The following is a 14,064-nucleotide window of genomic DNA, read 5'->3' on the forward strand; positions in this document are numbered from 1 at the left end:
AATTAGCATGAATGCAGAAACTTTGTTCAATAAAACATTGGTGTTGACCCCATCATTGAAGGAAATGTACAAGGATAGAACCCTACAAATAGCAACCAGTTAGAAATCCCTGGAGGGAGCATTGGCTGGGGGCCTTGACATTAGAGGCAGAAGAGACTGCACTGACAGAAGAGAGACACAACATAGGCGAAGTGGTTAAAATATTCTTCAGCTAAGATGATCATTGGATTATTATGTTCTGTGTCTGCACACAGAACTTGGTGAAATCATCGGGTAATAATGGAGAGGTGAAGTGTCAGAGTGTTGGCAAGGATGTCTGACTTTTGTCTTCCTGTTTGAACTTGCACTAAAAGCTTCATTTATGTTTTGTTTTTGCTAAATTTACCCATAAAATATGTTACATAAGAAATAATAATACCCAAGACACTGTACATTCCATGATTGTAATGGATGACGCCAAAGGATGGGACTCCGTGGAACAACAACGGAACCTACGGTGACGGCACCAGCCGTCTGTTCTTCCCAGGCTGCTTGGCTCTATTTGCTGTTGTAGGTGCTGTGCCCCCCATTTACTGTGCTGATATGGTGTGCTGTGCCCTGTTCTTTTGGCTTGCTTGCCTGGCTTCCTGTTTGCTGTGGGGCTCCGCCTGCCCTTGCTTGGTGAGGAAGAGCATGAAAGCCAGGCTTCCTCAGTGCTCCCTCTCTGTTCCTGGACAGACGGGCTGGTTGGCACCCTCAGGTTTTGGTTGAGATTTTTTTTTTTTGTTTTGTTGTTGTTTTGTTTTTGCACCATACAACTCTAAGTTTCACACACAGGGCTCTCACCTCCACCACACAATGCCAGATAATTTCACACCATATTAAGTTGAGTTTTCTTATAAATTACTGCATTAAAATGTTGATTTAATTATGGCGTACTGTGTGGACCTCCTTTAGTTGTTGAGGCCCGATCAAGCTGGTCACAACAGTAAAACAGGGAGGGGGTTATCAGTTGGGAATTTGCACATATACCTATTTTTAATCTCACTATCCTATTTTAAACATCATAAAATATTGTTCCTGAGTTTCAGAATTTTTGTTGTTTACATTGTTAGGGAGTGGTATAAATGTTTTTAACTCTGACTAGCATTATACCAGAGTGTATAAAGCTGGATAACAACTCAGATTCAACTCAAGTTCAAATTCCCTCCTGTGGAGCTGCTCAGTAACAACAGATATGACTGTTGGTGTACTGGGAAGTTTCATGTGGGCCTCTCTGGACAAAAAAAAAAAAGATAAAACTGAGTGTGTTTCCTTGTTTTGGCCCAAAGAACAGTTTTTCTAATTGACTCTGAAGACCTAGTCACAGCTGATTTAGCAGGCAGACACTGCTCGGCTGAAAGATAAAATGGCTCAGTTTAGTGTTCTTGTCTGAACAGTTATAAGCCTAATATATAATTAGTGCTGTGAGTTAACTGTTCAGTCAGAGGACAGACAGAGAGAGTTGCTTTGGTTTAAGACCTAACAGGGTGCAGAGGAGCTGTGTAAGCTGGGAATTGTACTGTATTCACACGTGTCTACACTGAGATTATTTTAGTGTGTGTGAGCAAAAGACATAGTATGTTAATAAAGGAGTGTCAGGATGGTGCAGGGTAAAAGTGCTAACCTACCACTGCAGTGCCCCACACACAAGAAATATTCATAAGTGGGAAGCCAGTGAGGGATCATGTCCTTGATGCTATGCTAGAGACTCCTGCTGGTTGGTCAGGGCATCTGTGCAGAGCGGGGTGAACCTGGGGTCGCTGAGCTGAACCTCCGGACACATTATGCTCCTCACTGACAGCTGAAAAGAAACAGCTGGTGACTCCACGTGTAGTTAGACTCTGCAGAGGTTAAGAGTGGAGTTAGCAGTGAAAAGAACCACAGTGGGAGAGGAAGTGGCCAGTCAGAATTGGAAGGAAAGAAAAAAAAAAAAGCCTGCGTGTGCTCAACAGCCAAAATTTGTTTCTTGATTACAACTAATTAAACACTTGAAGAAAAGAGTTAAGAGAATTCACAGTGAGGGTGTATAAGGAAGCAGTGTGCCAGTCTGAGGGAACTTTCTCAGTCAAGTGTTGGACCCTTCTGTCAAACTCAGTGTTGAATTTATTGAGGAAATTTTAAACAGTTGAATTATTTATTGAATAATTTACTGATTTAGCACACACACACACACACACACTGCAGTGGGGAAGGGAGGATAGTTGTTGCAAATCTGTCTGTGTAGGATTAAGCATAAACTAGAGAAATGGTTTGTAAATAGAGGACAGTGTCAGTTTGAATTGAATTTTGAATTCAGTTTCAGTGTGTGTGTGTGTGTGTGTGTGTGTGTGTGTGTGTGTGTGTGTGTGTGTGTGGCATGCCTCGTGTGAAGCTGCTGTTTGGTGCGTTGTGATAGCATCACTGCCTGCCTACACAGAGGAATATTGACAGAGCCCAGAGATAAGGAGCTCCTAACAGTATTGGACACTTTCCCTGTGTTGAGTGATTATAAATAGCAGCGCCCTGCCAAGAACACAATCCTCCCATCGCTGACTAGTCGTATTGACGCTTGTTGCCCTCTGGGACTCCCAAGACACTTTGCCGCAGGAGGGAACAACTTCAAGAAAGAGATGAATATTGTCCTAAATCACATCTATCTGTCATATCCTCCTGCTCCGCCTGCACTGAATACGCTTTTGTGTTGTCTCAAAAGAGACAACTACAGAACCTGCGCTGGCCGACGGCAGCAACGGTGCCTGCCATGTAGGCGTCTTCTACCACTGCCTCACAATATATCAGGTAATGTTTTCCTGAGTTCAGAGAGTGAAGCGCTGAATTATGCATGTTTAGGTAGGTATAAATGACAGTGGATGCGCTGAAGGTTCCTATGCATTAAAGGTGCAATAAGGCGGACGGAGTGAAAGACTGTTTTTGTTACCAGAAGTGTTTCAGGAGCAGCACAGTTGGAGGAGCTCATGCAGGGGCTCTGTCAACCTGCAGGTCTCAAATATCATTATTAGATGTATTATTTTCTCACAGTGTAATAACAGGTTTCTTTGTATTGCTTGCCCTCTTACTGGTACAGTTTGCATTGCAGCAAATTTAATCTCCTTTGACAGCTAATTTCCTTCTGTCATTTATACAATACATTCGTACAGTTTTCATTGGTGATGTTGAAGCAGTAGGCTGAGAAAGCTGCTCCCTGATTCGTGATAGTAATTAAAAAATTTTTTTGTAATATGTGTTAAACTGAATTTTTAGCAGCATGAACAACATCCTAGAAAATGTTGTTTTGTTTTTCTGAAAGCTGCAGGTACAAGGAGGCAAATGGCTTCAAAACAGCTCATTACACCCAAATTATGAACAGTGACAGACAGGTTCTTGTCAAAGAATAAGATGTAAATCTTGCAATTTATGCTCTTTTACTGAACAATATTAAACATCCTTCAGGCTTTTCTCAGGAGGTTTGCTTGCAGTGTTTTCATTTACCAGTGGCAGTGGTTTTGTTCTTCGTTTCAATGAGTGCAACGCTGTCTGAATATAAAGCAGGACTGTGTTGACAAAAAGTATGTGTCTAGTCAACCTTTGGTTAAAGAGGGCAACAGCAATTACAATCTTATCCTCAATATTTGGCTATAAAATAGAAATAGTTTTGAAGCCACGATCTGCATTTTTGAGTCACGGACTAATGACTGTCAAACACTGCAACAATGTTATAGTCTAATGACTCAGTTTCAAGGACTTAGTGTTCTTTGTGACTCTGCCAGGAGGCCTGTGCTTACCTGCACTGCTTTGCTTTGAAGAAAAATGGTCCCCAGGTTTGTACTGTTTCAAGGATCAAACAGACGCTCCTCTGCTGCATTATTTATCAAGCACAAGCTCCTCAAAACTGTATGCAGCTTGGTGCTAATGAGTATACAGGCCATATTTATTACTGCTGCAGGAAGGGATGAAAAAAGTCTGTTCTGCCTCTCCCCTTGGGTCTTTTTTCCCTCTCTCTTCGAGTAGCACTCCTGTCTTACATGATCACTCTCTCATGGAGTAATAAATCTAGGAAGCCAGGGAGATGCTACTGTTGACCTAAGAGTACATCTGTGGCTTTAGAGGGCCCAGAAAAAAAAGCAGTTTCTGTATTCTTGGGAGACAGCTCAACATTTTGGGAAATATGCTTAGTTGCTTTCTTGACAAGCATTAGATGAGAAGATCAATACCACTTCCATGACTGTCTGATTAATGTGCAGTTACCACCTGCAGCTGCTTAGCTTAACATAAAGACTGGATGCCGAGGGAAACAGCTAGCCTGGCTCTTTCCAAAGGTAACAAAACTTGTCTGCAGTTTTACTGGGGGTCACGTGTCAGACTGTGTCTTGGTTTCCAGCAGTAATTGCGAGGTTGCCAGGCAACTCATGAGGGAAATAGCCGTTAGTCAGTCATTCAAAAATGCAGATTCTATTAGAGTAACAAGATTGTAATTGTTGTTGCTTTCATTTAGCCAACAAAGGTTAACTGGACAATGGTGCTTTTTCTCACCGCCATCCTGCTTTACATTCTAAGGATATTACACTCATTGACATAAACATGGCTAAATAAAGACAGCCATGCTGCAAGCAAACCATGAGAGCAAATGACCTATTAACTAGTTAGCCTCAGGCAGATTCTGTTACCTTTGGACTGAGCCTAGCTTTATGCTAAGCTAAACTAAGGGGCTGCTGGTTTTAGCCTTATTTAGTAAACAGATATGACAGTGGCATCAGTCAGCATCAGTATTATTATTATATAAAAAAAACAAAGCAGTTAAATGTATTTACCCGAATGTCTGATGCTCTAATTTTGTTTCTGTACTACATAATGATATTTTTTTTTACAAAATTTGACCCATGTAGAAATCTCCAATGCATCCTATTCCAGGAGGCATATAATTTAACAGCATGACACAAGGCTCTGCTGCTAATAATTTCATATTCACACTGCAGTTACAAAGTCAGCAGCAACACTAATAAGCTACCTATCTACACATGGTATTGTGAGTTGGTATTGAGAGCTAAGTACTGAAAATGTGAATGTAAAATTGCATCATAGCAATAATGCAGTGTGTGTGTGTGTGTTGAAAATCTTCAGAAACTTTCACCACCCACTGGTATTCAGCGGCCAGAGTAGATACCACTTTATCTCCACTTGGCAGCAGCGCAGCAGGTAGAAACCTAATGGACATCATAGCCTCTAAAAGTGAACTTGTGTTCGCTGCTGTTTGAGCTGGAAGAGCAGAGATAGCAGCGTGGTTAGAGCAGGGAGAGAAAGTGTGTCTAGATGGTTATCAGGGCCCTTTAAGATGTCTAGGGCCTCCCAGGGCTCCCTGCAGGCCGCGGAGCACCCATCGAAGAGCCCAACTGGGCCAGTAATCTATCCCCCTGCCATGCTGCTGTGCTCTCCACGCCGTTAATCCAATCACTCCCCTGCCACGGTGGGACAGGCAGAGCACTAATCCAGTTTACACAGCAACAAAAAAAAAAGCCCCAGACTCATTCCTCACTCCCCGCAGAGCATTGCCAGCTTCTCGATGTGACATTGAGTGAGAAAGATGAGGATAATTACAGGGGCAATTATTTTATTTTTATTATGTGTTCAGCCTTTTTTTTTTCCTTTTTCCCCCATGTCCCAAGCTAATTGCCATGGCCTTGTCACAAAAACCCAAGGTGATAGCATGCAGTCATTTGGGAAGCAGAGAGTCAGCCAGTTTTAATGCTCCTCGCCACGGCAGCGGCGGTTGAATCATTATTATGCATCTGATGAGGTTTAGCCTTGCGTGCAATGGGCAGGGTGGAACTCAGATAAGTCATTTAGGCTAACAGGAACTTAATTAATTCTGTTTAATCTTTATAAAGCTCCACAGGGGGACAGATTGGTGTACAGCCTACTCCGCCAACTCCTTCACCTCACTTTCAGCCCACCTAGCTTGGCTCGGCCCAGAGGTTCTTCACAACAGGGGCGGCTGGTCTCAGCATCAATATTGGCTTAATATTGTGTACGGTACTAAAACGTGTCATGTCTAATGAGACCAGGTGGTGTATAAGTCGGTGTTCATTTCGCCATTAGCTTTCAGTGGGACTTGGGCAAATGAGGCTTTGGGGTGAACACAAAAGAGAAAACTGCCAACTCTCCTCAACGCCACAAAATTCACCCTGTCACTAAATACTGTGTGTTCAAGATGTAGAGATGATTCTCTTTTATCCATTCTACACTGAAGAAAAACACCAGCAGTTCTGATTGTCTTTCAGGATTGTGGTGGATAATAGTTGTTTAGGCTGGGACTCAGCCAGAGAGTGAGCTGGCTGGGAGGAGTTTGGAAAAATAAGGAGGTGAAGGATGTTTGTGTCTTATAGAATCTGCTAATACCTCTGATGCCCTTGGGCAAGCTATAGAAAAAGCAAAATTGTGACTGGAGGATCTGGGGAAAATATAACACGAAACTGTTCTCGCCTCACTTTACAACTCCACACTGAGATGCAGCTGAGAAGAGCACTTAACCCCTGGTGGGATTAGCAGAAGACTGTGGTTGTACTGGGCGGCTCTGAGGTGTAAATGAGTGTAAATGTATTAATGTGAAGCAGGATGGGGCTAAAAACCAAGTGTGTGCTCAGCAAACCATCTCTGGACTGTTAGATGAATGAAAAAAAAAATAAAGTTTTAAAACACAGTGCGCTGAGGAGTAAAATGATTCAGCATAACAACATTTTGCAGGTCTTTCATAACAAATAGGGAATGAAAATCCAAATCATCTGTGAAGTGAGCTTTTTGAAGTCATTTATTTTACATCCAGTCACTTGTTCAAAGAGGTGAAGGAGACAAAGACTCACTGTAGAATGAAATAACTTTTTTTTCAGTGAGCGGGGACTGGAAGGGAAAGGATGCCCTCCATTTGTTTTGCTGAAACACCACTAAGACCAAAAGTTGGTGGGAGGTTAATGGACCGTGATTTTGACTCACAGTCAGCATATAGGTATTGTTGTAGAGACCTCCAGGCCATGTGTACAAATATCGATTTGTGTTTAATGTAAACGAGGCATACAGCCTTGTCATATCACTGTGCAACGTTGTACACCGAACACCAGTTATCGACTCATTTAAGACTCTTAAGAGAAGGGTTTACACGAAGGAGTTACTAGGTCCAAACTGGCACAAAACATCCAGAAACGTAGTGAAGATTCAATTTCCTGATAATGTGAAATATCTTGAGCTTTTTCTTTGTAAGATGACAAGGCTCCTTGAAGAATGTTTACCTTGTGGAATAACTGCCAAGGGTTATGAACTGTTTATGAGGTGTTCAAGGCACTGCCCTGGAAGTTTTGTAACATCAGCACTAATAGTTATTTAAAGCTCTTTATTTTTAGTATACATTTCAGGTGACCATTGGCTGACTCCTGCAGGCCACTGTGTCCACAAGTGATGAATACAGAATAGCTTTTCCTTTCATTTCCCAACTTTGTCAAGTCAGTTCCTTTAAAGACATCTTCATTAAGCAACATGACCTGACTCCACCCAATCCACTGTTTCAGAGAAGGTTACAGATGAAGGACATGTAAAGCCAAACAGCTCAACTACTAAATTTGATGAAGTGTACAAACTAGAGGACGTTCTGCCCAGGATGGAGCAGCCTTTTGGCAGATTGACAAATCTCATGTTTCTCTACAACATCGAGAAGATTCATCTGCTGCGTCAAGCTGACATGAGGAGATTGTGTTTTTGTGTTTGACTTTCAAAGGAAATGTGCAATGACGGCACTATGGAACTAGGAGGTAATTAGTAAGACTTGAGTTGTTTTTGTTGTTCTTTTTTTTCCATATTTAAAATGCCACACAGCGCTCACAGCTGAAGGCACACAGATGTTGGAGCTGGTAAATTGAGCTGGGAGAAGAGCTTATTATGATTGAATGAATGCAATGAATCTGATTGTGTTGTAACCCTGACGTACAGAGTGGAGGAACCATGTGAGGGTGAACACAGCTACAAGCTGAGAGGCTGTCCTAATGATGATTCCAGTGCTTATGGTATGTGTGACTGTGCATTTGATTTGGTTTTGTCTTTATGCAAAGAAATGAGCTCGGATGGATGGATGGATGGATGGATGGATGGATGGATGACAGACGTGTCTGATATGCTGCAGGAGTACTTCCACTGACTTGGAGATAAAAACCTCAAAGAGGCATAAAAATCCATCTTATTGTTATCTCGGCAAAAATGTCAAGATAACAACAGCAAAGGCCAAAAACTAAGCAAGATAACAAAAAATAAGTGACAGCAGGACGTGATGAGACATAAGATCCCAAACAATATGAGTAAGCACTGGATTGTGTTTAAAAAACATACTTTTTTTGTTTGTTTGTCTGTTTGCATGATCAGGTAGAATGTGTACCTGCACTAGAACAATATTTGCAAATTATGCACTAGTGACAATTAGTGCCAGACACTTGCATCTGCTATTATGTTATCAACCTGCTATGTATCAGGTTCTATATGGCAAAAAATATACACTGTTGTCTGTATGTTATTTAATGTTTATTCAAATCTATCAATGCTCTGTTTCTAAAATGTGAACTGATTTGCACAGTACTTTTGCATTGCATTCAGTGTGTACTCTCCAGATTTCATTATTGTCATCTAATTTTGTTGTACCCACACAGATTTTTTAAATATATATACTACATATGTTCTGTTTTTTAGGACTTTGTCTCCATTAAATGTGAGTCACTGACCCACCCATCACATTTCTCATATATGCACATGTAAAACTGATTTGATTTTGAGGGCAGCACTGACCTTGACAAAAAGAAAACAAAAAAAAAGCCTTACTCTTGTTTTCTCTTTTTTTTTTCCCCTGGTGCTTACAACCACAAGTCATGGTCTTCCTCAGCAGATGGAGTCAGCTCAGTTGTCATCACATGACCTAAGAACTTTGGTTTCATGATAACAGGAGGTTGTATGTGGTTATGACGGTTGAAAGTAGCAGCCTCATGTTCATAACATGATCTGTCAGTAGTGTGCTTTGACTCCTGAGCTTCACAGTAATCACTGTAATTACTACAGTCCGAGGATTCTGAGCTGAAACTTGCAATACTTTGCTGCTCATTCCCACATCAGTCTTGTCCACGTCCTCACCACAGTGATTAAAGCACAGCCACTGACGTGAATGGGAAATAGATTTTAAAACAATGCCTCCTAATGGAAGCCAAGAGCAAGAATGATTAATGGATGATTATTTAATTGATTAATATTCAGCCTCGGAGGATTTACAGTAAGGGAGACTTCATTTCATGTTCTGCTGGTTTGCAGACATTATGGAGCTTTTACAGCTGATATTTCCTGTGCCTCAGCTGTTACTTTGCTTCATGCAAACCTTATTCTTAAATCAGGGAGTTTGCATGTTGAGACTTAGCATCTACTCTGAGCCGATTAACCAAAAAAAAAAAAAAAAAGGACGCAAACATTCACTTTAGCAGTTTTTTTTTAACACCTTGATTGAAACTGTCTTCTGTCGTATTAAAACTGATCAGAATACATTCAGTTCCGAGCTTTGAGAGCTTTTGATCCTCTGCTTAATGCCAGTACTTCTGCAGTGAAGGGACTGGAGATTGCTATTTTTCATCAAGAACAAAGGCACGGTTTAATACCATAACCTCAAGAATTTCACATCCCATGATTCAATACATGCAGAGCAGGTGGCAGATAAGTCAGCATTTTCCTGTATCACATCGGTGTCAACATCCAGCAGCATAGCATACATTCATGAGATGTTAAGCCCATTGTATCGGTTACATACACGGACAGCTAATCCCCAGACGCATGGGAGTTGTGTTGATGACTGAATTTTCTAATCTGTGTTTTAGCTACAACATTTCCATTCGCAGTAAACATCGCTTATCTAATCTTCTCCTTAGGTTGGAGGACACACCATGCTACCTATTCGCTGGATGCCCCCAGAGAGCATCATGTACAGGAAATTCTCCACGGAAAGCGACGTCTGGAGCTTCGGAGTCATCCTGTGGGAGATCTTTACCTACGGGAAGCAGCCTTGGTTTCAGCTGGGTAACAACGAGGTACAAAGAGCCTTAAGCGTGTAGATACTGCTCCACAAAATACAGAACATATATGTTGGCAAAGCCTGTGCTGCAGGCTTCATGCATACATAGAAAATTGTAGGTTATCCAGTGGTAAATGTTGAAATCTACTTATCCAGCTCGAAACGCCAAGTAAAGGTGTTTATTGCAAACACATAGAAACAGTCCTTTTAACTGACCTTGTGTTATTAAAGAGGAAAGAAGTAGGACAGAACTGAATGGATTGGCCCTCCCTTACTGTGCATGTAGGGTGAGGAAATACTCCACTCTGCTTCAGTTAAAGTGAAAGCATGAGCTTTCTGAAAGTAGATTTAAATGAACATTGCCATTTTGGATCTTAATCTACTGCCTCGTGTTGTTTCTTTTCTCTCTCTGAGACTCACGCTGGCCCAATGAGGTGATAAATTGATGCCGCTTTGCCACCCGACAAGATGCTGCATTACATAATACCCATGATTGGTTTGTTTTTTCATTGGAGGCTCTGCTTTGAATCAATAAAATTCAATTAGGATTACTCTTGTAAAGCAAGCATATTGAGAAAATTAAATTGACCTAAAAGAATAACCTGGCATGTGGCATGCACAGCACTTATAAGTATTTCAATTGAAAGATCAATATGTTCTTGGGCTTGACACAAATTGTGATTTCCACATTTCTGTGTATCTTGAGCATAAGGATTTTTGAGACACTCCAAATGAAACACTCAGCTGATTAAACCACATTGCCAAAACCTTATGACAATGTAATGAGATGAGTGCCGTATTTTGTCATAGCTAAAAAAGGGAAATGTAATCCAATGTAATTTTGTCTTCAGGTGGTGTGAGATTGGACTATTGTACTTATTATTCACTTATTCACATTTGTCCAACACATTACACAGTGATGCATTACTCCAACAATTATAAATGGCCATCAGTGACGATGATGAATTATTACCTGGGCAATGTAGTAACTTAGGCCACAATCTCCACCGGGCTCTATACTCTCCTGTACGGAGCCGCACAGTTGGCTTTTGCAAGCAAATTGCTGTGCTGCCAAACTGCCAAACACTGTTAAAACCAACAAAACTTTACTAAATTTTAGTGGAGCTTCCAAAGATATAAAATATGTGTGAATTATGGGGAAACGTACATAAAATGGAGAACATAACGGCACAGCCATAAACATATAGAGAGAAGGTTTGTATATTTCACTTAGTGTCTCTTGAAGACTTGGAACAAGCTGATACACAATATATACGAGACACTGTAAAACTGGTGGAATAAGTTGATATTAAACAACTTTCGATCTATTCAGAGAAAACAGGGAGTGAAAACTATACTGTATCTGGACATTTTGAATTCTACTGTACAAAGATTTTGCATCTCCACCCCTTCTGTTTAACGCTGCCCCTCCTGCCTGGGCTTCTTAGTCGCAGCAGATCCCAATCCAGTCTGTGACATCGGCCAGCAGCTGAGCATCCCGCTGCTTATCTGTCCTTCCAAGTGGTTTGTTAAGTGCAGGGACTGGAGTCGAGCATTGTACTGTGATCATGGACTCCAGCTGCGATCATAGAGCTAGGGTGACGAATCACAACCTTGTTTTCACTTTCCCTCATCTGTTAGGAAAAGTAATGATATTTGCAGTTACACATTGTTTCTTCAAAGGATACACATGTCACACTGGAGCTCTTGATTCTGTTCCCTCAAGCACCAGCAATTCTGGGCTTAGAATCATCCTTAATGGTCAGAGCCAAAAATAAACATTTACACAGTAAGTAGCTTAGATTCACATTTGCACCTGTTAAAATGTCTCAGATTTTATCCAGCTGTGATCACGTATCACATATCGGGTTATGAGCTGCTGGTGGTGTTTCCATGACCACAGTCAGCAGAAGTCACACAGCTTCAAATAAAGGCTAAAGGCTAAATTAGTCACTTAACTCTAATATTCTGTGTGTGGTACTGGAGACCCCAGACCCTCTTTAACAGCTCAAAAAGCAGAACTGATGACATCCTTCAGTCATCAGTCTCACACTGTTGGGACCTTTCAATGTGTGTCTAACTGATAGATCAAGTTGTATGGAATATTCTAAACAGCATTACATGCTGAATGTGTTGCCAATATAATCATTGGAAATGTTCATTATTTGTGTTAATCTCAACTTTAAACCTCTATCGCCATGTTTTAATTTGATGACTGGAAATGGTAGATAATGTCAGAGGATGTAATTGTATAACTGTGGAAGTCTGTAATAGGAAATGCAGGAAAATAAATTGCCACCATAATCTATAACCACAACCTTGTCACTTACCAGGTTGTGAAATTATCAATAACGTTTCAGCAGTTTACAGCGAAACAGCGGCTGCATTAAACAGCTGGATTCATTCATTCATTCCCAGGGTCACAAAAATATTTTCTCACTTCTATTTGATCGTGAGCTGTTGCCATGTCCACTGCAGCCTTTACTGTTGGTTGATTGTAATGTTTGTGATGTGGGAATCAATGCAGAGAGTGTCTTAACAAATGTCTTAACAGGAGTTGATCTTCCATCATTTCAGTCTCCAAGGCAGCCTTTCTGCCAGATCTGGTATCTTTTGGTGAAAAGTAATGACAAACTGAATATAAGAAGAGAACAAAAAGAGTAGACTTTACCTTGGTAAAGAGATGGAACAGGTGGAACAACAGAACAGGGTTTTCCCACAGGTTTGTTTTAATATTTTGTATTGTTTCAGTTTTGTTGACACTCTTGAGTATAAACCACAGTAAAATCATATTCATTTAAACACAGATTAGGTTTGTCGTACATTCTTTCCAGAAAATTAGGCTTCAGATAGCAGAAGATTATGAAGCGCTTTGTTCTGACACCGTGGTGTTGTGCTGCTAGCTTATAAAAGCATGAAATTGCATGGCACCATAATATGTTTTTTTCTTTTCAGCTGTGCTGGTAATTATACTACACCTTAAAAAAAAGAAAAGCTTTGAAAAGAACAACATATTTGAGCTGCTGTCAGTATCTAAGTGTGAAGTGTAAAGAAATATTATGTGGTGGCAATGCTAAGAGCAAACACAAAAACTCAACATTTTTCTATGTAGTTTTTTAGTGCAGCCATAGTCATTACACACAAATAGACCCATATCCATTCTCTTTGACTACAGTGGCCTGGAATTGACACAAATAATAAAGTCAAACTGCAACAACAACAGTGAGTCATCTGGCTAATTAGCACACAAGCCCAGTAAAGAAATTATCAATCACCCCATTAGCAACATCTGAAACCTCCACCCACACAGATATTCAGTGTTATTGTTATTTTGTGCTGTGGGACCAAAAAAAAAAAATCTTGTTTCCCCCTTAATATTGCACAAATTTAAGACTGAATGCATTCTGTTTATTTCTTTCATCTCAGTTTCATTAGTTCTAAGCTCAAAGGACAGTCTGCTCAGTGTCACCGGTTTCTCATTATGAGCAAACCAAAGCAATCAGTCAGTGAAAATCGCCTGTCTCACTCCACTGCCCTCTCTCCTCTGCAGGTTATTGAGTGCATAACCCAGGGTCGGGTTCTGGAGAGGCCTCGGATTTGTCCTAAGGAGGTGTATGACATCATGCTGGGCTGCTGGCAAAGGGAACCGCAGCAGCGACTGAACATTAAGGACATTCAGAAGGTCCTGTTTGCCATGGGAAAAGCCACGCCGGTCTACCTGGACATCCTGGGCTAGCAGCAGCCCTGGATGGCCCGTTCCTCGCCAGACAGACAGATCGACAGAGATATACAGACAGACCGACCCACACGAATCCAGGAATAACCAAACCAACCTGCTCCACTGTCGAAAAAAAACATCTACAATGTTTGGGAAGGACTTAAGTGCCTGCAACACTTTTGGATATAGTGGATAAAACGTATTCAAAAAACACGCACTTTTACATTTTGTTTACTTGCGTATAAGATGTACAGGTTTGAAGAAGACTTTT

General features: G+C 41.0%; 1 protein-coding gene across 2 annotated transcripts in view; it reads left to right on the top strand.

Moving 5' to 3' along the window:
* The window catches only part of ntrk3b (neurotrophic tyrosine kinase, receptor, type 3b), a 163,584-nt gene extending 149,773 nt beyond the window's left edge, over nucleotides 1-13,811 (top strand). For both annotated transcript variants that reach the window (XM_041035594.1, XM_041035603.1), the window contains 2 exons: nucleotides 9,933-10,091; nucleotides 13,626-13,811. In XM_041035594.1, coding sequence (XP_040891528.1) covers nucleotides 9,933-10,091; nucleotides 13,626-13,811 — 345 coding nt within the window. The remainder of the gene's footprint in view (nucleotides 1-9,932; nucleotides 10,092-13,625) is intronic.
* Nucleotides 13,812-14,064: the final 253 nt, after the last annotated feature.

This window comes from Toxotes jaculatrix, chromosome 1, assembly GCF_017976425.1.
Source record: "Toxotes jaculatrix isolate fToxJac2 chromosome 1, fToxJac2.pri, whole genome shotgun sequence".
NCBI lineage: Eukaryota > Metazoa > Chordata > Actinopteri > Toxotidae > Toxotes > Toxotes jaculatrix.